The following is a 23,324-nucleotide window of genomic DNA, read 5'->3' on the forward strand; positions in this document are numbered from 1 at the left end:
AGCAATTACCCATTTGCCATCTAATTAAATTATATCTTGTTAAAACTTCAGTAATGCAGAGAATGAATTAATTGAAATAAAAAGATTCCTGGAAGGTTAGGAAAACATGCAGCCCTTGCAGTTTCAGTTTTGTCAATGAAAGAAGTTATATGCTATAAACATATAATCTATACTTTTCTTCAAACAAGGGAGCTTTTACATATCATGTTTTTAATGAATTAAAAATGACCAGCTTCCCTTGTGGCTCAGCTGGTAAAGAATCTGCCTGCAATGTGGGAGACCTGAGTTCGATACCTGGGTTGGGAAGATCCCCTGGAGAAGGGAAAGGCTACCCACTCCAGTATTCTTGCCTAGAGAATTCCATGGACTGTATAGTCCATGGGGTCCCAAAGAGTGGGACACAACTGAGCGACTTTCACTTTCACTTTTTAATGACTGCTAGTCAGAAGATCAGCCCTGGGATTTCTTTGGAAGGAATGATGCTAAAGCTGAAACTCCAGTACTTTGGCCACCTCATGCGAAGAGTTGACTCATTGGAAAAGACTCTGATGCTGGGAGGGACTGGGGGCAGGAGGAAAAGGGGACGACAGAAGATGAGATGGCTGGATGGCATCACCAACTCAATGGACACTCACCGACTCAATGGACACTCACTAAGTGAACTCTGGGAGTTGGTGATGGACAGGGAGGCCTGGCGTGCTGCGATTCATGGGGTCGCAAAGAGTCGGACACGACTGAGCGACTGATCTGATCTGATCTGAGTCAAACATCTAAGCACCTACTATATACACTCCTGTGCTATAGAGGTGGGAATTCATAACTTTGATTTTTGAATTAAGATCTATGAAATGTAAAGAAGTTCATTCTTAAATTATGCAATAATAGCCTTTCTATTTTGAGAAAACAGACATTATAACAGTCTGTAAAGTCTGATCTGTTGGTATATGATCAGGCCACTCAAGATGACAGTTCTCTTGCTCTCTTATACAACTTCTGCTCAACCAGCCCATGGTTCACTTACACCCTACTCACATGACTATCCAATCCTCTTAATTATAGGGTTTAATCAATAACTGCCTAGGAAATGGCAACCCACTCCAGTGTTATTGCCTGGAGAATCCCAGGGACAGGGGCGCCTGGTGGGCTGCCGTCTATGGGGTCACACAGAGTCGGACACGACTGAAGTGACTTAGCAGCAGCAGCAGCCTACATTCTTGCCCCAGCTTATGGTTACCCTGATGACTGATGAGCCAACCTGAAGCCAATTCCCCCTATAAATGGTTACCCTAACTCCACCTCAATTGTGAAGACTACTACTGTGCCCTGGCTGCTGTGTGCTATCTATGATGGAGTGTTGCTCCAGGACTTTCAGACTTGTAAGATTCCCTAAGTACTAAACTGTTGTTGTTTCTTTCACTGGCTCCTGGCTTTCCTTTGTCTCTCAGGTGGGCAACTACAGGGTTTGCAAGCCTGTGGGTGTAGCCCAACAGTTGTCAAACGTGTTCAAGGAAATAGCAATTACGTAAGCAAAATCCTTTAGTTCATCTGCTTATTTAATTATGCAAAATCTACTTAATCTTAAAATGAGGGGTACTAGGAACCCATCTGCTTTCTTAGTATTTTTGTAAAAAAAGAAAGGGTTATGGGTAGATTAAGACTTCAATCTTCAGCCCTCGTTTTGGATCTGCATCTTACATGTCAAATAAAGGGAAAGCTTTGTGGAATTTTTTGGTATTCATTATTGTATTTTCAGGAATATAATAAGTTGTAAAACATTTGCTAGTGAAAGGTCACCCAGGGAAATGTTAATACCTTATCTGTGTTTCAGCTTCTGACATGGCGGCGGAACAAGGGCAGATTCTTGTGATAGCCACCGCAGCAGTGGGAGGATTCACTCTTCTCGTCATTCTTACTCTCTTCTTCTTAATAACTGGCAGGTAACTGAATTATACCAGAATATTTCCAGGATTTGTGGAGAGCCATTCTTCTCATACACTGTGTGTTCAAGGGCTTTTAAGCTTAAAGAACTGTATCTGTGAGAAAAATAAGTCAGGGCAGATTCCACTCTTGACAAGTGCACCTTTACGTGGCAACAGGTCCCTGAACCTGAAGGCAACTGAAGACCTGAGAAAAACACTTTGAAAACAATGAATGATAAAATCCTATTCAATAAGTGACTTCTGAGTTTTTCCTTTACTGCAATCAAATTATATCATTAAATGGATTTTGCTTGGGGAAAAAAGTAGTTCAACAGAGAAACTGAACAATTTATTTAAACGTGCTGTATAAACTTAATAGTATAGAAAAATTTTTATTCATTGAATACTGAACATATTGATATTAGAATTGCATTAATTTGGTTATGTAATCAAGTGAAAATATTTTCCTGTGGAAGTGCAATATGGATGAGAATTTTAAATGACAATAAATTTAATGTAGCAAAAGACCTAGACTTGAATCCCAACCAGCTGGTCAAAGTGCTTCTTCCACCTAAACCTTAGATTTATATTTTTACACAGTTTGTTATGACAAAGCATCACTCTTACAGCTGATAGTGTCTCAGACTTCATTTAAACAGCAGTGTCACATTTATCATCAGTTTTAAAGAATGCTTCTAAATTCATTATGGAAGTTCACTCAAATTATATTTTATTTATAGTTATTCAATATGTAGCATAATTAGTTCAATGTTAAGTTATATTTTATGTATTTGTAGAATATGAGTTAAAGGCCTTATTGCCACAGAGTATTTAAGCAAATGATTTAAATACACACGTAGAAAAGTATTTCCTTAAAAGATCAGAAAATACTGCCTTAATACATAAATATGACAAATTTAAAAGAAGACCTGACAGTCATTATAGGCTAAATAAGATTGGCCTAGTAAACCTGAGAGATAGGCACGGCTGTTATATTTATTTAGGATTTCTGAAACAGAATTTGAATACCATTTTAAAAAAAGATTTAATAATGACAAAAATTGAAAGTTGAAAATAATTTAGTACAGTTTCCATGTTTGCCAATTTATATGACATTAGAAACTTCCTTAACTTTCTATATTAAAAAAAAAAAGTTCAGTTACATAAGATAAAACATTTATTCTGAAGCATGACTTAAGCACTTTGCTACAGAAGCATTCACTGGAAATTATTCTATGAAAATTTTAAGACATTTGAATAAATATGCAATTTGTCATAGGATCTGAAGCCAAATTCACATTGAAAGATTGGATTGTGCACCACAGGTGTATTCTGTTTAACCATTTGGAATTAGCAGTTTGATGAACTGTCAGGTAATATGGATGTTGATGAATTTTTCATGTTAAAGAAGTCATAGGAGATAAGTTCCTGCCTCCATTCTTCAGGACATGATTTTTCTGAGACAGAAAACAGAACACACTTTTACCACTTCCAATTTAAAAAAAAAAAAAGAAACACACTGTTCACCACTGAAACTGGAATACAGTTGTCTAAATTTCTGAGTTTCTGAATCAAGAACAATGTTTCCATTGTGACTTTTAAAGCTATTCACCAACTATAGCTGTTAGAGGCCATATAAGGAAAGACATGATTGTCACTGCTTGTTATTAAATATTTTCTAGGCCTCCCATCATTTGGATCAATCAATGTACTTGAGAGTATTTTATTTTTCTCTGGAGCTAATATTGATATAGTAAAAAGAAACTTCTATGGAGTATTTTCTATAAAGATGTTCTTAAAAGCCATCTTTATGATAAGAATTTTTGCCTATGAGTGAGGAGTATTTTAATTGATATTGGTTCTTATCCAGCATAATTCCTAAATAAGGTTCTCTTTACCTCTTATAAAGGTGTCAATGGTACATAAAGGCCAAAATGAAGTCAGAAGAGAAGAGAAGAAAGGACTTACAGAATGGGCATTGTAAGTAGTTCAGTGACTTTCTTCCATGGTTTTTAAGAGTTCATTTTAAACATGTATCCATGAGTTGAGAAAGCCAAAGAAATTCAGTTCCAATCTTTCAGCACTGAGACTTTTCATCTGGTTTCTAGGTTTTCTAGTGAAAATTGCACCTGCTTCTCATTATATGATATTACCTTTTTCCTAATTATGCTTGCTGGGAAACACAACTGAATAAGCTAAAAATATAAGATGACTGATTATATCTAGTTATTTACCACTCACAATGGCTCCAAAACATTAGTTGGTTTTATTTAGTGGATCATTAGCTATAGAAATAGTAAGGGATTCTTGTTGCTTCTTGTAGGCACTGTCATTTAACATACAACAAATCAATTTAAAATTCATTAACACTAGAAAATCAGCTCTTTAACTCTTAGAATATGTATGAAATCCTTGAGCTGACAACAAGGTTATAGTCATTTGAAGGATCTCTTCTGAAGTAAGCTATAATTACCACTATAGTTGGTTTTATAATTGCCACCACCACCACCCCCCACCCCAACGCCCACCTCCACCTCCAAATTGCAAACTACTTTGTCAAGGCAGTTTCTCTGTCATGAGACACTGAATTGACAAGAAAGGGATGTTCTCTAATTAATCATAGTATAGAGATAACATGTGAAGCAAGTTGTTTAACTATTTAAACTCATCTTCTATTTCAAATTGAGCTGAAGTAATAAGGGACTTTTCAACCCATATTACCCTTCAGAGAATGGAAAGGATTTAAGTGAGAAAATTATAAACTAGAGGGTTCCTTTAGGGCTCGTGTCTAAGATTCACATGACTTCTCTGAGCAGGGGCTGAGGACCAGCTGCCATCAAAGTTTTCACCCTTACCCACCTATGTTCAGACTCAGAAGGTCCAGAGTAGGGCTAAGGGATAAGCATTTTTAACAAACTCTCCTATGTGGTTTTTTCACACAAAGAGTTTGAGGATCACTGCCCCGGCAGGGAAGGGAGAACTGAGACAGCTGATAACAGTCATGGGATGAGCCAAAAATAACGTAGACAGATGCAGAAACCTGGATCTAGGCACTTGGTCCAGTGACTTAAAGTGAGTAACCTCAAGATTCACTGCAGGACATTCACTACTGAACTGCAGAAGAAAAAGTTTTCACCTGTTTTCCAACTAGTAGCTTAGTATAAACTGAACCAGATGGTCCCAGCAATAAGCAATGAAAATAACCTGAGGAAGCCAAGAAGATAGAAGAAAGATAACAAATAAATGTTTAAGAAGACACAAATAAGTAGTAACAAGATATTCAAAATTGGAACTAAGTTTGGGGGTTTTGCTATACTACATATATTGTGTATTCAAGAAAAAAAAGTGATACTAACCACTCAGTTTATTCTGTAGATATGTATATCACTTTAAACTATTAAATGGTTGAATTGGTAAAACTATGCATAAGTTAATAAATGGCATGTGTTATCTGTGCATAAAGTAATGTTATCAACATGACCATATGGATCTAATCATCTGGTAGTAGCCACTGGATTTGAACTTAGAGTACTCAGTCTGAAATCACAACTCCTATGAAGTTACAAAAATGTCATTAAGAGTATGAACCAGAAGTACAAATTATCTGTTCTCATTTTCTCCAATCTAAAGTCAAATTCTTGAGTTTGAGAAGTCAAAAAAAGCATAGCATTTTAGAATCAGTCAAGTCTATCTAGAAATATGCTTTACTGGTACGATTTTGGGAAGTGCTGATCTTCTCATTGGTGCTTATCTAGCACTAGAAGTCAGGAGGCAAAAAGTAATGAAAGAACAGGCACGGAAAAACTCATGAAGCAAATTACTGCTGATGAGCTTTTCACCACCTTCTCTAAACTCATTTTATCACCTTTTGTTTGCTTTTGAGTTTTTCTTGCAAGAACATGTTTCTAAGACCTGGGCAATGCTTAACTCAGGGTGTTGTCTGACTTTCAAAATCTAAGAAGCAAAAAAACTGAGGATAATTTATATGCAATAATTATCAGTTCAGTTCAGTTGCTTAGTCGTGTCTGACTCTTTGTGACCCCATGAACTGCAGCATGCCAGGCCTCCCTGTCCATCACCAACTCACAGAGTCCACCCAAACCCATGTCCATCGAGTCGGTGATGCCATCCAACCATCTCATCCTCTGTCATCCCCTTCTTTTCCTGCCTTCAATCTTTCCCAGCATCAGGGTCTTTTTAAATGAGTCAGCTCTTCACATCAGGTGGCCGAAGTATTGGAGTTTCAGCTTCAACATCAGTCCTTCCAATGAATACCCAGGACTGATCTCCTTTAGGATGGACTAGTTGGATCTCCTTGCAGTCCAATAAATATAACACTGATCTTTTAACCCCTACTAATCTGTATTCAGTAAAGGTTGACTGTGTGATCATTGCCTATAAAACCATAGCTAAGGAAATGTGTAAAGATGTACTCTAAGAAATGATCTCCTGTCATATAGGGACTATCTAAAGTGGAAAGCAGAAACTAGTGAGCAAAGCAGAGAAATATCTACTGGAGTCTGTGACTTCACATAGAAGTTTCAAATTAATATGTACCCAGACTTCCAAGTTTTCCAGCCAGCCCTATCTATCTTCCTAACTGCCCATGGGCTGTGAGTACCCTCACACCCACCATAGAAAGAGGAGTACCTATACAGTGAGTGACTGGATTTGGGCCTTTGATTCTTATCCCTTCCTCTAGAATGGAAAGAGGATCCTTTCCAGGAAAATGTGCAATTTTGCCATAGAAGCAACTACCAGATCACAGAAAAGATCTATGATCCATAGTGTAGTGATCCTCCCTGTTGCTGTGCCATGGAGTCTGTGTTTTATTGCCTAAGAGTTTCTGAAAGGGGAGAGGCCACTAAAATAGGACATGAGTTCAGGAAAACCTAGGGACATAGAGTAAAAAAGTCCAGGAAGAACTGATAGTTTAGTTCAGATGCTCAGTCATGTCTGACTCTTTGTGACCCCATGGACTGAAGCACACCAGGCTTCCCTGTCTATCACCAACTCCTGGAGCCTGCTCAAACTCATGTCCATTGAGTCAGTGATGCCATCCAACTATCTCATCCTCTGTTGTCCCCTTCTCCTCCTGCCTTCAGTCTTTCCCAGCATCAGGGTCTTTTCTAGTGAGTCAGTCCTTCGCATCAGGTGGCCCAAGTATTGGAGCTTCAGCTTCAGCATCAGTCCTTCCAAGAATATTCAGGGCTGATTTCCTTTAGGATGGACTGGTTTGATCTCCTTGCAGTCCAATGGACTCTCAAGAGTCCTCTCCAAAACCACAATTCCTTAGGAAGGACTCTAAGGGGCATGTTTGACTGGGGAGAAAGTTCATGCTTTGTTTCTCCCATGTCTAGAGTTACATTAAAAGTAAAATATATGGGTGCTAGTGGCTAAGTGCAGCACTTTCACAGCATCATCTTCCAGGATATGAAATAGCTCAACTGGAATTCTATCACCTCCACTAGCTTTGTTCCTAGTGATGCTTCCTAATGCCCACTTAACTTCACATTCGAGGATGTCTGGCTCTACGTGAGCGATAACACCATCCTGATTATCTGGGTCATGAAGATCTTTTTTGTACAGTTCTGTGTATTGTTGCCACCTCTTCTTAATATCTTCTGCTTCTGTTAAGTCCATACATTTCTGTCCTTTATTGAGCCCATCTTTGCATGAACTGTTCCCTTTGTATCTCTAATTTTCTTGAAGAGATTTCTAGTCTTTCACATTCTATAGTTTTCCTCTATTTTTTTCCCCTGGTCACTGGTTTCTTATCTCTCCTTGCTATTCTTTGGAACTCTGCGTTCAAATGGGTATATCTTTGCCGGGGTCCAGCCCCGGCTGATCCAGGGAGTTAGAAGCGGGGACGGCGTCGGCGAGGATCAGGATACAATAGCTTCAATTAGATATTAATTAGAGATATAAAGAGTAATAGAATGAGGATAGCTCAGTAGGAAAATTCAGTGGAGAAAAGAGGCTGAGTAGCTTGGTTTACGCGGGAGACCAATAAAACTTCAAGACAAGAAGCTTGCACCACTTACGTAGGCCGCAGGCGTCCTTCCGTTCTCCCGAAGGAGAGGAGACACTGAGGCCTCCCTGGTCGGATCTTAGAAGCCCAGGCAAAATTAGTAAGCATGGCAGGTTCCGCGCTCCAGATGGAGACTCAGCCAGAGTGTAAGAGAGAGAGCAACATGGGGAGACCAGTATTTTGAGAAACTGATTCCAATTCTTTATTTTCCATGGTCTACTTTTATACACTGAGATGTTATGCAAAAGTCACGCGGGGTCAGCAGTCCTGACTTTTATCAAAGTCAGGTGCTTCATACAAATGTATACAGAGGTCTTAGGGATGTTACATCATTTTCTGGCCAGGGGGCCTGCTGACAATTTATGACCCTCTCCTTGTGACAGCGGTCAGTCAACCAGAACACTTATTTCTCCAGGGGTGATTATTCTTAAAACAGACGCCACCCAAATAAAGTTACATTCCTATAGGGTGAGGGTATAGTGGGTTTTAGTTAAGGAAAGAATTTACTTAGCCTAAGGTCTAACGTGATTTATACCAAAGGTTAATACTTATTTCTTCTATATATTCATTAATATGTGTAAGGGCAGGGGATGTGGAGACTTAGCAGTAAACATTGGCTCAACAAATGAAAAACCCTTCACCAATACAATTTCTAATCAGCCCATTATACTTATGCTAATGGTTTTCTAACTTTTCTAAGGAACCTGTTTTTAGAAGGTTTAAAGCATCTTGTGCCTCTCACGGTTGGGAGGCTGTGAGCAATCACATGTGGCCGGACAAGCCTGTCAGGCAGGCTAGAGAACCTTCAGAGGAGTTTGTAGGTTAAAACACTCTTGTCACACCCAGGAGTTTTTATTAACTGGAGCTCTAAGTTAACTCCTTCTCCGAAAGAGGTGGTGGGGGACAGCCCCCCGTAAAGTCAGAGGTGTAGGTGAGAGCACGAAGTAGTAAAGTAGGCAGGCTCTGGTTATGGGGGTAGATGCTCAAGGATTTCCAGGGGGACTCCTGAGGCTCGATCCCGCCTTTGCGTATGTCAAGCCTCCTTCCTCATGACCTTTGCCACAGGCTGAGTGCCTCATGCCGGCCCCCAACATATCTTTCCTTTCTCCTTTGCTTTTGGCTTCTCTTCTTTTCACAGCTATTTGTAGGCCTCCTCAGACAGCCATTTTGCATTTCTTTTTCTTGGGAATACTCTTGCTGTCTATCTCCTGTACAATGTCACAAACCTTGTCCATAGTTCATCAACCACTCTGTTGATCAGATCTAGTCCCTTAAATCTATTTATCACTTCCACTGTATGGACTGGAAAAGGTCAGTTTTCATTCCAATCCCAAAGAAAAGCAATGCCAAAGAATGCTTAAACTACCACACAATTGCATTCATCTTACATGCTAGTAAAGTAATGCTCAAAATTCTCCAAGCTAGGCTCAGCAATACGTGAACCGTGAACTTCCAGATGTTCAAGCTGGTTTTAGAAAAGGCAGAGGAACCAGAGATCAAATTGCCAACAACTTCTGGATCATCAAAAAATCAAGAGAATTCCAGAAAAACATCTACTTCTGCTTTGTTGACTATGCCAAAACCTTTGACTGTGTAGATCACGATAAACTGTGGAAAATTCTGAAAGAGATGGGAATACCAGACTACCTGACCTGCCTCTTGAGAAATATGTATGCAGGTCAGGAAGCAACAGTTAGAAGTGGACATGGAACAACAGACTGGTTCCAAATAGGAAAAGGAGTATGTCAAGGCTATATATTGTCACCCTGCTTATTTAACTTCTATGCAGAGTACATCATGAGGAACACTGGGCTGGAGAAAGCACAAGCTGGAATCAAGATTGCCGGGAGAAATATCAATAACCTCAGATATGCAGATGACACCACCCTTATGGCAGAAAGTGAAAAGGAACTAAAAAGCCTCTTATGAAAGTGAAAGAGGAGAGTGAAAATGTTGGCTTAAGCTCAACATTCAGAAAACTAAGATCATGGCATCTGGTCCCATCACTTCCTGGCAAATAGATGGGGAAAAAGTGAAAACAGTGGCTGATTTTTTTTTTGGTTGGGGGGGGGCACTCCAAAATCACTGCAGATGGTGATTGCAGCCATAAAATTAAAAGATGTTTGCTCCTTGGAAGGAAAGTTGTGACCAACCTAGACAGCATATTAAAAAGCAGAGATGTTACTTTGCCAAAAAAGGTCCATCTAGTCAAGGCTATGGTTTTTCCAGTAGTCATGTATGGATATGAGAGTTGGACTATAAAGGAAGCTGAGGGCTGAAGAATTGATGCTTTTGAACTGGTGTTGGAGAAGACTCTTGAGATTCCCTTGGACTGCAAGGAGATCTAACCAGTCCATCCTAAAGGAGATCAGTCCTGGGTGTTCATTGGAAAGACTGATGTTTAAAGCTGAAATTCCAATACTTTGGCCACCAGATGTGAAGACCTGACTCATTTTAAAGACCCTGATGTTGGGAAAGATTGAAGACAGGAGGAGAAGGGGACGAAAGAGGATCAGATGGCTGGATGGCATCACCGACTCATTGGACATGAGTTTGAGTAAACTCCGGGAGTTGATGATAGACAGGGAGGCCTGACGTGCTGCAGTCCATGGGGTTGCGAAGAGTTGGACACAACTGAGCAACTGAACTGAACTGAGTGGCCAAGTGAGCCAATTAACCTTTTTATAGAAATATAATAAAAATGTGTCTTATGGAATTTGTCAGCTCACTCTCTTTGAAACCACCAGATCATTTTATATCAACAGTATACAAATAAAATTTTGATTCCAAGTATCTATTGGGTGGCATGGGGCAGCACAAAATTATAAAAGATAATAATTATAAAAGATAATTGAATTTATTAATAATAATGCCTAACAACTTGATTAAAATTTGGGCAGAGGAACAGAATAGACATTTTTACAAAGAAGGCATGCAGATGGGTATTTGACACATGGAGAGATGTTCAACATCACTAATCATAAGGAAATAAAAATCAAACCCACAATGAAGTATCACCTCATACATGTCAGAATATTTATTATCAAAAAGACAACAAAGAATAAGTGTGGGCAAGGTATAGAGAAGAGGAAAGTCTCATGTACTATGGGCAGGAGGGTGAACTGGTGCAGACACTATGGAAAACAGTATGGAGGTGCCTCAAAAAATTAGAAATATCATACAATCCAACAATTCCAATTCTGGATATTTTTCTGAAGAAAACAAAAACACTAAATTGAAAAATGTGTGCACTCTTGGGCTCAAAGCAGTATTATTTACAATAACTATCATTTGGAAGCAGCCTAAGTGTCGTCTTTATTCACCCATCCATAGGTGAGTGAATAAAGAAGATGTGATATTATGTATAATGTAATACTACTTGGCTGTAAAGAAGAATAAAATCTTGCCTTTTGTGACAAAATGAATAGATGTAGGGCGTATTATATGAAGTAAAATAGAGCAGACAGAAAGACCATATGATTTCATTTATATGTGAAATCTAAAAAACAAAACAAATGGACTAGCATAACAAAACAGAAACAAGCTCATAAATACAGAAAACAAATGAGTGATTGACAGACAGGAAGAGAATGAGGGGATGAGTGAAATAAGTGAGGGAGATTAAAGAGATACAAACTTCCAGTTATTAAATAAATCATGGGTATGTAATATACAGTACAGGCACAGTAGTCCATACAATTTTAATAACTTTGTGGGGTGGCAGATGGTAATTCAACTTATTGTTGTGATCATTTTATAATGTATAAAAATATTGTATCACTATATTGTACACCTGAAACTAACATAATATTGTGAGTCATTTATACTTCAATTTAAAAAAAGAATGACTACTTTAGTATGTCACCTCTCATTTTAACTATTCACAGGATGTGTGATTTGCTAGAATACTCTTAAACTAATTCAGTCTTTTATTCTGTTGCAGTACGCTTCCCAGGAATTAAAACTTACATAGATCCAGATACATATGAAGACCCATCCCTAGCAATCCATGAATTTGCAAAGGAGATTGATCCGTCAAGAATACGCATTGAGAGAGTCATTGGGGCAGGTAAACTGCAAGTTACACTTTTGAAATTATGATTCCTTGATGGTTTTTTTTTTTTTTTAAACTTTACATAATTGTATTAGTTTTGCCAAATATCAAAATGAATCCGCCACAGGTATACATGTGTTCCCCATCCTGAACCCTCCTCCCTCCTCCCTCCCCATACCATCCCTCTGGGTCGTCCCAGTACAATAGCCCCAAGCATCCAGTATCCTGCATCGAACCTGGACTGGCATCTCGTTTCATACATGATATTTTACATGTTTCAATGCCATTCTCCCAAATCTTCCTACCCTCTCCCTCTCCCACAGAGTCCATAAGACTGTTCTATGCATCAGTGTCTCTTTTGCTGTCTCGTACACAGGTTATTGTTACCATCTTTCTAAATTCCATATATATGCGTTAGTATACTGTATTGGTGTTTTTCCTTCTGGCTTACTTCACTCTGCATAATAGCTCCAGTTTCATCCACCTCATTAGAACTGATTCAAATGTATTCTTTTTAATGGCTGAGTAATACTCCATTGTGTATATGTACCACTGCTTTCTTATCCATTCGTCTGCTGATGGACATCTAGGTTGCTTCCATGTCCTGGCTATTATAAACAGAGCTGCGATGAACACTGGGGTACACGTGTCTCTTTCCCTTCTGGTTTCCTCAGTGTGTATGCCCAGCAGTGGGATTGCTGGATCATAAGGCAGTTCTATTTCCAGTTTTTTAAGGAATCTCCACACTGTTCTCCATAGTGGCTGTACTAGTTTGCATTCCCACCAACAGTGTAAGAGGGTTCCCTTTTCTCCACACCCTCTCCAGCATTTATTATTTGTAGACTTTTGGATCGCAGCCATTCTGACTGGTGTGAAATGGTACCTCATAGTGGTTTTGATTTGCATTTCTCTGATAATGAGTGATGTTGAGCATCTTTTCATGTGTTTGTTAGCCATCTGTATGTCTTCTTTGGAGAAATGTATATTTAGTTCTTTGGCCCATTTTTTGATTGGGTCATTTATTTTTCTGGAGTTGAGCTGTAGGAGTTGCTTGTATATTTTTGAGATTAGTTGTTTGTCAGTTGCTTCATTTGCTATTATTTTCTCCCATTCTGAAGGCTGTCTTTTCACCTTGCTAATAGTTTCCTTTGATGTGCAGAAGCTTTTAAGGTTAATTAGGTCTCATTTTTTATTTTTGCTTTTATTTCCAATATTCTGGGAGGTGGGTCATAGAGGATCCTGCTGTGATGTATGTCAGAGAGTGTTTTGCCTATGTTCTCATGACATGATCCTCTACATAGAAAACCCTAAAGACTCCACCAGAAAATTACTAGAACTAATCAATGACTATAGTAAAGTTGCAGGATATAAAATCAACACACAGAAATCCCTTGCATTCCTATACGCTAATAATGAGAAAACAGAAAGAGAAATTAAGGAAACAATTCCATTCACCATTGCAAAGGAAAGAATAAAATACTTAGGAATATATCTACCTAAAGAAACTAAAGACCTATATATAGAAAACTATAAAACACTGGTGAAAGAAATCAAAGAGGACACTAATAGATGGAGAAATATACCATGTTCATGTATTGGAAGAATCAATGTAGTGAAAATGAGTATACTACCCAAAGCAATTTATAGATTCAATGCAATCCCTATCAAGCTACCAACAGTATTCTTCACAGAGCTAGAACAAATAATTTCACAATTTGTATGGAAATACAAAAAACCTCGAATAGCCAAAGCGATCTTGAGAAAGAAGAATGGAACTGGAGGAATCAACCTACCTGACTTCAGGCTCTACTACAAAGCCACAGTTATCAAGACAGTATGGTACTGGCACAAAGATAGAAATATAGATCAATGGAACAAAATAGAAAGCCCAGAGATAAATCCATGCATATATGGACACCTTATCTTTGACAAAGGAGGCAAGAATATACAATGGATTAAAGACAATCTCTTTAACAAGTGGTGCTGGGAAATCTGGTCAACCACTTGTAAAAGAATGAAACTAGAACACTTTCTAACACCATACACAAAAATAAACTCAAAATGGATTAAAGATCTAAATGTAAGGCCAGAAACTATAAAACTCCTAGAGGAGAACATAGGCAAAACACTCCTTGATGGTTTTGTAACTGGTTTATCAACATAATATTTTAAATCTTAGCAGTTTCAGTCAGTGAAAAAAAATTTAATGCAAAGTAAAATTATCTTGTATATATGATGTTATTGTTTTAAAAAGTATTGCAAGTTTCCAAATTAAGTTTCCAAACAATGAGAAAATTCACAAACATTTTTAACATCCTGTTAGAGGAATTTATTTTGTAAATGCAACTTCAGGAGGTTTTTCATAGGTTATTGTACTTATTCCCCAGCATCTACAGACACATACTATAATTAGTATTTGCAGTGACGACCTTGAGGTTCTGCAAGATCCAGAAGTGTTCTGAGACTCACTGAGTATAAAATTTGGTTCAATATAGTTTTATATCCCTTTAATGCAAACTAATGATTGTCCCTATGTAGAATATTCAAATGCTCAGAACACTATATTATTCAGTTATTCTAGATAAATACAAATTTATTATGAATCAGCCCTGAAGAATTTCTTTTGTACGTTTGGGGTAGAGGCCAAGCCAATATAACAAAGAGACCTCAGAATAAACACGTGTTCCTCTCTCAAGTCGTTGCTCAAAGGACAAGATGAATAATCTGTGCTGTCAGAGAAGCTGTCATTCAGGAGGTCTTGAAGGGACCAGAGTTCCTCCTACTTTTTGCTCTGCCTTCCCATAGCATGTTTTCCTCCTCTGAATGGTAAAGGCTGATCACCAGCACAGCTACCTTCTGATCTCTGAGAAGGAAAAGAAAGGGGTTTGGGCTCTTTCGCTTTGCCTTTAGGAAAATTAGCTTTGTCTTTAAGGTAATAACCTGGAAATAGCAAATAGGAATCAATAGTCCAAATACAATCACATGGATACACCTAAAAGCAAGAGAGTTTGGAAATATAATCTCTGACTGGGCAGCCATGCATGCAGCTAAAAGGGGGAGCTAAAAGAGAAAGACTGGATCCTAAAGGAGGATGTCAGTCTCCTCTAGGTGTTAGGTATCTGTGTAATCCTTTAGAGAGAGCAGAACATCTCATTCCAGCTGGCTGTTGTGTCCTTGCAAAGAGCAAAAGGCTTACTTTATTTCAAAACTCTTCTTCACCAGAAGGACTGGCTACATAATTTGCAGGGACCAGAGCAAACAACAAATGTAGTTATTGTTGTTCAGTTACGCAGTTGCGTTTGACTCTCTGCAACCCCACGGACTGCAGCACTCCAGGCTTCCCTGCCCCAACAAATGTAGAGTTCTTTGTTAAAAACACTATTAAGAATTTCAAGACAGTGACAACAGAGCATTCAACGAACAGCAGGACCCTTCTAAACTCAAAGTTCTGGCTGACTCCACCCAAGAAGATGACTGTTGCCCAGATACACAGAGAGATAGCACTGTATTGAGAACTCCAGGAATATTTGAAGACAGCCCTTTCTTATGTCATTCACTCTCATTGCCTCATGGGCCATATCTCCTCCAAGGCCTGTTCTCACTATGAAAGCTGACACAAGGGTCCTATACACTTAAATCTTAATGCTTTATAGCCATTGCGGCTGTCTTATCAGAAAGATTAAGAACCTGGAATGGAACCAGATTCTCTATTCTCTTCTGCCCAACATAAAGTGTATCAATAGGCATTAAAGGCATAATTGAAAAGAGTGATTGATTATACCCATCTAGTTTTGGAGTTCATTTCCTTAAGACAGCAGAGAAATAGAAAAAAAAAAAAAAAAAGGAGGTTGAGTGATTCCATTAAACCCTATATTTGGCTTGCTTCCTCTGGCCTCTGAGAAAAAGTTGTATGACCTTTTATTTGGTATTATTCCATACTCATGGGGATTCAGGAGAATTATTTCTTATAAGCTTTTGTGCATAGATTAAGCAACCAATGTCTGAAATCATAATGTTGAAAGATAAGCATCAAGTATCTGAGGTGTAAACTGTCAACTAAAAAAAAAGCACAATTTAGAAACTGTGAATTGAGTTCATTCATCGTCTTGTTAAGAAATGTAGCCTGGAAGACAGCCTCTCAAAAGCTCTGAGAAACTGTTATGAAAAAGTAAAGGGGGATTTGACAAATGGGGTACCTGCAACCAGGCCCACATGTCCTATCTCCCTAGAAGGTAGCTGCCAGTCATTAGGCACAGTTATCTTAGTTAATGGTTTTAGTGCTTTTCTAAGTTTAGGAAGATACAAGAATCCAGGTTCATAAAAAATTTCTCCAAAAAATTAACTCTCTGAAGTCTTGTTCTGCTCGTTTTCCCAGAGCACGGAGTGCCTCATTCCTTATTTCCACCCTGAAATCCTTTTAGGGTATATTAAAGGTCAGTGGCTGCAGTGGCTTATGACTCAATCCTCGTAGAGCCAGATGGCTAGTGCAGGTGACATTCTTTAGTTTGCAAAACAGATACGTTCAGTTTTTCTTTATTGTTTGGGTTTTAACCAAAATATACTTTTATCCTATAAAAATATGACAGATACTGCCAAAGCAAGCAATAACTGTTAAAGAGACTATTTTAATGTCATGATCTCCCTAACCTGTCTGAACTCTACAAGTCACAATGGGATTCTTTCCATTTGGCAAAGAAAGAAGTATAGATATATAGAGTTAACATCGGTGTCTCATATATTTATTCATCTTCAACTATTTCAGCTTTCAAACAATATGCTAAGTGATCTTTTACTGTCTATCTTCAGAAGAATCATAAAAGTAAAAACTCTGTATGAGAAAAAGCTGTAGTATTATAACTTTCCTCTTTGTGCCCCTGGCCTGTACTATTCTACTGTTGGTTAACTTCCTTAAGTCACATTCCTAAAACGGTTTACTTGGGAAAGTCTAATGAATATGTGGGCACTTCCCACAGCAGCAGTATAGAAAAAGCCTGCAATGCATGAGACCCCAGTTTGATTCCTGGGTCAGGAAGATCCACTGGAGAAGGGATAGGCTACCCACTCCAGTATTCTTGGGCTTCCCTGGTGGCTCAGCTGGTAAAGAATCTGCCTGCAATGTGGGAGACCTGGGTTCAATCCCTGGTTTGGGAAGATCCCTTGGAGAAGGGAAAGGCTACCCACTCCAGTATTCTGCCCTGGAGAATTCCATGGACTGTATAGAACATGGGGTTGCAAAGAGTTGGACACAACTGAGTGACTTTCATCATCATAGTCAATCTAAGGAATTAATAATTTTCTAACATTTGTGACATTGTAAGGGAGGAAAAGTTTTCCCCTATCCTTCTAGGGTCTTTGGCTGGTCTGTTAATTAAATTGGCATAAGATGGGTTAATAGGAGAAAACAAATCTAATTGTGTACTACAAAAACCCCACAGAGGATAATGAGAGGCTCCCCCTGACAGGCAGGCAACTGAAGCTTGTATGCCATTTTGAGCTAAGAAGAAGAGGGTGGGGTCTGGGGTTTCAAAGGAAGGAAGACTACTCACAGAGGATAGAAAGAGCAGACATTCAGTAAGCAAACATTTGCCAAGCCTTACAGAGATGATGGGTTACAGAGGAATTTGATCTTTAGGCCCTGCCTCCACCCCCCTGCAAGTTTAGGCAACTAACCCTTAGTCTTTGTAGTTATCTTTGTGTTAGCTCTCTTCTGGACCAGGCCCTCCATCTAAGTGGGCTGAGACAGTTAAGGGAATGGTATAAAGATCTCCTTCAGTCTGTTGGGCCTTGATTATCTTCAGTTCAAAATACTCCATATTACCAGAGTGGCACATCCTGGGACGACCTGCCCTGAACCTCAGGAATGTAATTGCACAACTTGTTACTTGCCCAATGTTTTACTGTCAATACTTTCCTCTGGTTGTTTCATATTCTTTATTTTTTCCCCACCTATTTGTTTCTTCTCAGATTCCATTTCCTCCTCATCTGTGTGCATTAGGTATCCCTATTCCCCTCAGAAGAGTAAATTAAGTGACTGAAGGGGAAATGTAGATTCTGTAGAGAGGGGAGTGTTGTGGGGAGGATGGGAAAGAGGTGAGATATCAGATTTTGGCAATTGTCAGGTGAAAGATGTTAATATCAGGTCCCATGAAGCCACTGAGAGTAGCAGTGAGAAGGATACATCACAAGTCATTGCTGAGGAAAAATCTCCATGTTTTTTGGCAAAGATATAGTTAAGAATGCATTGCAGGTTTCTAGTTGGGAGAAACTATGTATTATCATTAAAAATGAAAGTGAAGTTGCTCAGTCCTGTCCCACTCTTTGCGACCCCATGGACTATAGTCTACCAGGCTCCTCCATCCATTGGATTTCCCAGGCAAGAATACTGGAGCAGATTGTGATTTCCTTCTCCAGCGGATCTTTCTGACCCAGGGATCAAACTGGGGTCTCCCGCATTGAAGGCAGACTCTTTACTGTCTGAACCTCCAGGGAAGCCCATGTATAATCATTAAGTATTTCTCAAATGTGTTATTAAAAAATGAACCCCAAAATAGTCACATTAAAATTTTAAGAAAGAAAAGAGTGTGGAAAATAATACCACACCTAACCCATGACATTTCTTAACAAGTCTACTGAAAAATGTTTATTACATGACTAATATCTACTTATACAAAGGCACTATGCTAATTAGTTTATTCATATTAAGTCGCTGTGCTTATCAAAAACATGTATTCACCCTGACGTTCACAACCTTTGTCCTGGGTTTTCAACTTTATAACCCTTCAAATACTATGGGACAGATTTTAGAAAATTTAATTTATCCTATTTCTAGGCTGTACATATTGCTATGCATATATTCTTAAAAAAATGGTTTTCCTGTCAGTGTAAATTTTACTATTTTTAAAAATATGTTTTCTAGAACACTTTTTTTATATCACTATTATATTTAATAGTGGCAGCTTATCTTTGTTCATCAATACAGGCCTGAATTTCCATGAAAATGCACATTTCCATTTAAATGAAGTGAGGAGCTCTGTTGCATAGGAGACTATCAAGATCATCTATCTCCTCTGACTTTCTGCATCATAAAATGAAATACTGTGGGCAGAGGACTGTAAAACAGAAATTCCCAAGTTAAAAGCTCCAAGTCAGATTAGGGTAGAATCATTATTTTACACATATCTTGAGAGATAATGAGAAAACTAGTAATCAAAATTTTAATCGTGAGCTGAAAAAGGTCATTGAAAGGCTATTCCTTTTTCAGGGCAGTACTGAACCTAAACCATTCTATGAAACACTTGCAGAGTATCTATAATTTTGAAACATTATTTCACTGAAAAAAATCATTCTTATGTCTCTAAGTCCATAGGGCACCCTTCTTATATTTGACTTTCCCTCTTTCCCTAGTCTCAATGGAAATGTACAATCTCTCTCTTTCCCTCTTTCCCTAGTCTCAGTGGAAATGCATAATCTCTCCCTGTCATTCATATCCTATCCCTTTATCTATACAAAACTCATTACTGCCTCCACTATCAGCTTTCTCTTCTGGCTTACTGTCACCATATTTTTTCTTTTCCTTGAAAAGTCAGGAAGTTTTAACTGTTGGTTTCTTAGCAATCATCTACAGGTAAAAAAGAAAGTCAAAAGGACAAAAAAAAAGGATATAAAAAGTGAGTGTCAAATCAGTGAATTTTTAAATCCAAATATATTGTCATTCCTATTTGAGCTCATAGTCACACATAATAATATGCAAGGCACACTGCTTACTGTATATGCCTTTCTTAATTCCTCTGGCATTCCCCAGCCAGCCGCCTCACTAACCAAAAATCTATTATTTTTAGATTAAAACTCATAAATTTTAAATTCTCTCATCCCCTTTTTCTGTTTTTGTTCCTCTTCTACAGCCATAGTACATCTTTTATAATGAGAAATGTAGGCAGTATGCCAGCTTTGGTTTCACAATTCACTTTTTGCAAAAAGGAACTTGAATTTATGGCTCATTTCCTCTATATTTAGATGAGATGATCTTATCAGATACAGATTTTCTCCTTTTCTTTCAACTTAAAGAATTTGTGAGAGAGGTCAGATTCATTTTCCTTTTTATTCTTGGAAACTCCTTTGCCCAACCAGTAGACTGAAAGTAGGATCGTCAACAGATTCTGGCAAGACTTTTGTGCCTTTTACTTAATAATTTCATAGTTTTCTAAACCAAATAATGAAATGAAAGATGGGCTTTACACTTTGGGGACAAAAAATTAAACCAGTCAATCTAAGAAATAAATGGAAAATTTTATTTGAGCCAAATATTAGGATTTTAACCTGGGACAAGCATCTCAGAAAACGCTGAAAATTATTCTACCTGTTAGAACTCAAGGCACAGTTATATAAGCTTTTTGAGGGCTGTACATCAAATTACATATTATTGACTTTTTGTATAATCCAGATCTAAGCAACATCATGGTCGGTCATGTGACTCCTTACAAGCTGAAGAAGAAATGTTATTTTTTAAAGGGTTGTCTTGTTTGTGCTAGGAGAATGTCCCTGTTAATGGTTGAACTGGTATTTCTGCCCATGGGGGTGGGCGGGTCTGGTTGATAATGCAAAAACACAATACCCAGTGGTGGGAGAGAGGAGGTCAAAAAGGGCAGAAAAGAATTTTTGTTTAAAATTTTCTTGTTTTGCCACAATATTTTATTATGGCAATTATAAATATTTTATTTTATTTTATTATGGACTTTATTCTACAACCCATTCTCCCTAAACAGTATGATATGAATAAAAAAGACAGACTGATGTCAGGCAGATACAGGCTTAAATCTCAGCTTTGCTGCTAATTCATTCAGTGACCTTCTGAAGTTTACTGATCCTCAGAAATTTGCTTTCTTCCTCTACAAAATGTCATAATAATAATAGCTGTCTTGCAGAATTAGTGTAAGGATTAGAGATAACACATATGGAGGATCTGTCATACTATAGATATTCAATAAAAGGGTGGAAACATGAATATTAAGTAAAAAAAGATATAATTTTTATATTCAATTGATAAGGATAAGAAGAATGACACTCTGTGCCCAACTCTCTAAATATTTTATGATATAAATATCTGCTCATGAAAAATTCAGAATCCAATGCTTTAGGTACCTGGAATGATAGCCATGATATTTGGCGTTTGTTTAAAATTAGTAATTAAAAATAAACTTCATTTTTGTTAGTACAGTAAGAACTTTGCCCAAATCAACAAATGATTTTATTTTTTTCTTTTTAAAGAACTCAAAATTTAATTTTTCCTACCTCTCGTGAGGCTATAATTATTATATATATGTTTATTTTTTATTTAAACCAAATAGGCCATAAGAAGAAATGAATTTAACAAAAGAAATTTATTTTAATATATTAATGTAAAATCATTGTAAATTAGTCATTAATTTATTCTTCACACATCTAAGAGCTTAGGTTGATTATCAGTGTTAAACAGCTTTAAGGTAATTTTATTTTACTTATATTTCAACACTAGATCTTATTTTGGGGGCCATTTAGTGTACATGTGCTGTTTTACATACATCAATACAATTCCTAATCTTACAAGTTGCCTCATCATAGTAGTTGTTTGAGAAACCTGTTGTTGTTCAGTCACTCGGTCATGTGTCCGACCCTTTGTGACCCATGGACTGCAGCACGCCAGGCTTCCCTGTCCTTCACTACCACCCGGAGTTTGCTCAAACTCATGTCCATTGAGTCGATGATGCCATCCAACCATCTCATCCTCTGTCGCCCCCCTTCTCCTGCTAACCTCAATCTTTCCCAGAGTCAGGGTCTTTTCCAGTGAGTTGGCTCTTTGCATCCGGTGGCCAAAGTATTGGAGCTTCATTTTCAGAATCAGTCCTTCCAATGAATATTCAGGGTTTATTTCCTTTAGGATTGACTGATTGCGTCTCTGTGCAGTCCACAAGACTCTCAAGATTCTTCTCCAGCGCCACGGTTCGAAAGCCTCAGTTCTTCATTGCTCAGTCTTCTTTTATGACTTAGAAAATGTATAATGACTAAAGAATAGAGAATTTTTTTTGTTTGTTTTTATTGGGCAACTAATAAAAATAAACATAAAATGCCTTTCTAATTCATGATTGTTATGAGAAGCAAATGAAATAAAATAAATTCTAATTGACCATCCACCCTTTATTAAATCACTGGCAATGAAAGTCTTCACTACCTTACCGAGAAGACTGTTCCCTTGGGAGAAGTTCCAATAAATCAAGAATCTTTGTGAGTATACTTCCTTATAGCCCTGTGTGTAATCTTATAACACTACCCACTGGTACTTGTTCTGCAAAATTGAACTTATACACAGTAAACCTAAGCCTTCTTCTATTCTACTCCATGACCCTTCAAAGATTTGAAGACAACATATGTGAACCTCATAAATCATCCTTTTCCTGCCTAAATTGTCTAAACCTTTCAACCATTTCTGTCTAACATAACTTCTGGATATTTCATCATTCTGATAACCTTCCTCGGGAGAACTAGAGTTTTTCTCTAAATCTTTTCAGAACTGAGCCTAATATTCCAAATATTTTCTAATCAGCACAGAGACCAGAGCTAGCACCTTTCCTGCTGGGCCTCAATTAATGCAGCCTGGGTTTGCATTTGTTTTTTGAACATCTGCCAGACACTGTTGGCAGTGTAACAGTTTACCACCAGCTTATCCCCAGTGGTCTTTCTCAAAGGAGTTGCTTTGAAGCCAGGCCTGTTTCTGTACTTGTCCAATTGACTTTATGATGCTGAGTGCAAGGCTGTATTTTATTTATATGCCCACACTATGTTTCTATATAAACCATATATATTATCTATCCAGACTTGTGTATATTTTCTCATAGTCCCACTTTATAAATATTCCTATTAAATTTCATTATGTTTGTACAGGTGCATTTTCCTAAATTCTCCAGACCCCTTTTCATCTCAGTTAGATGAGCCAACAGACTTGTCCTTTCCAATGTTATCCCCAAGTTGTTGTGCCTTAAAATTTAGCTGTGTGAGCTCAGAGCTCCCTGTGCAGCAATGACTTAGTACACTTTCTAATTTTTTCTTTATTGGGATAGACAATTGTGTTTGTATTGTTGAAATTCTGTATCTTATAGGTACTGATCCCTCATTCTTTATAAAATCTCCGATTGTGAATTTGTACCCAATCCGTGGACATTTTTTAAACTGCCACTCTGAAGTTTAACATCTACAATCATGAACAAGACTTTTTCCTAGGCTATTATGTATCTCAAAATTAAAATGATCAGTTTTTCCCAAGTTCACACTTCAGAGGGCTTTATTCAGA

At 37.9% G+C, this 23,324-nt stretch overlaps 1 protein-coding gene across 4 annotated transcripts in view; it reads left to right on the forward strand.

The window, feature by feature from the left end:
- Positions 1–23,324, forward strand: part of EPHA6 (EPH receptor A6) — a 1,019,792-nt gene that overhangs the window by 710,889 nt on the left and 285,579 nt on the right. For all 4 annotated transcript variants that reach the window (XM_027554351.1, XM_027554393.1, XM_027554360.1 and 1 more), the window contains 3 exons: positions 1,829–1,937; positions 3,829–3,899; positions 11,894–12,019. In XM_027554351.1, coding sequence (XP_027410152.1) covers positions 1,829–1,937; positions 3,829–3,899; positions 11,894–12,019 — 306 coding nt within the window. The remainder of the gene's footprint in view (positions 1–1,828; positions 1,938–3,828; positions 3,900–11,893; positions 12,020–23,324) is intronic.

Source organism: Bos indicus x Bos taurus, chromosome 1, assembly GCF_003369695.1.
Source record: "Bos indicus x Bos taurus breed Angus x Brahman F1 hybrid chromosome 1, Bos_hybrid_MaternalHap_v2.0, whole genome shotgun sequence".
Lineage (NCBI taxonomy): Eukaryota > Metazoa > Chordata > Mammalia > Artiodactyla > Bovidae > Bos > Bos indicus x Bos taurus.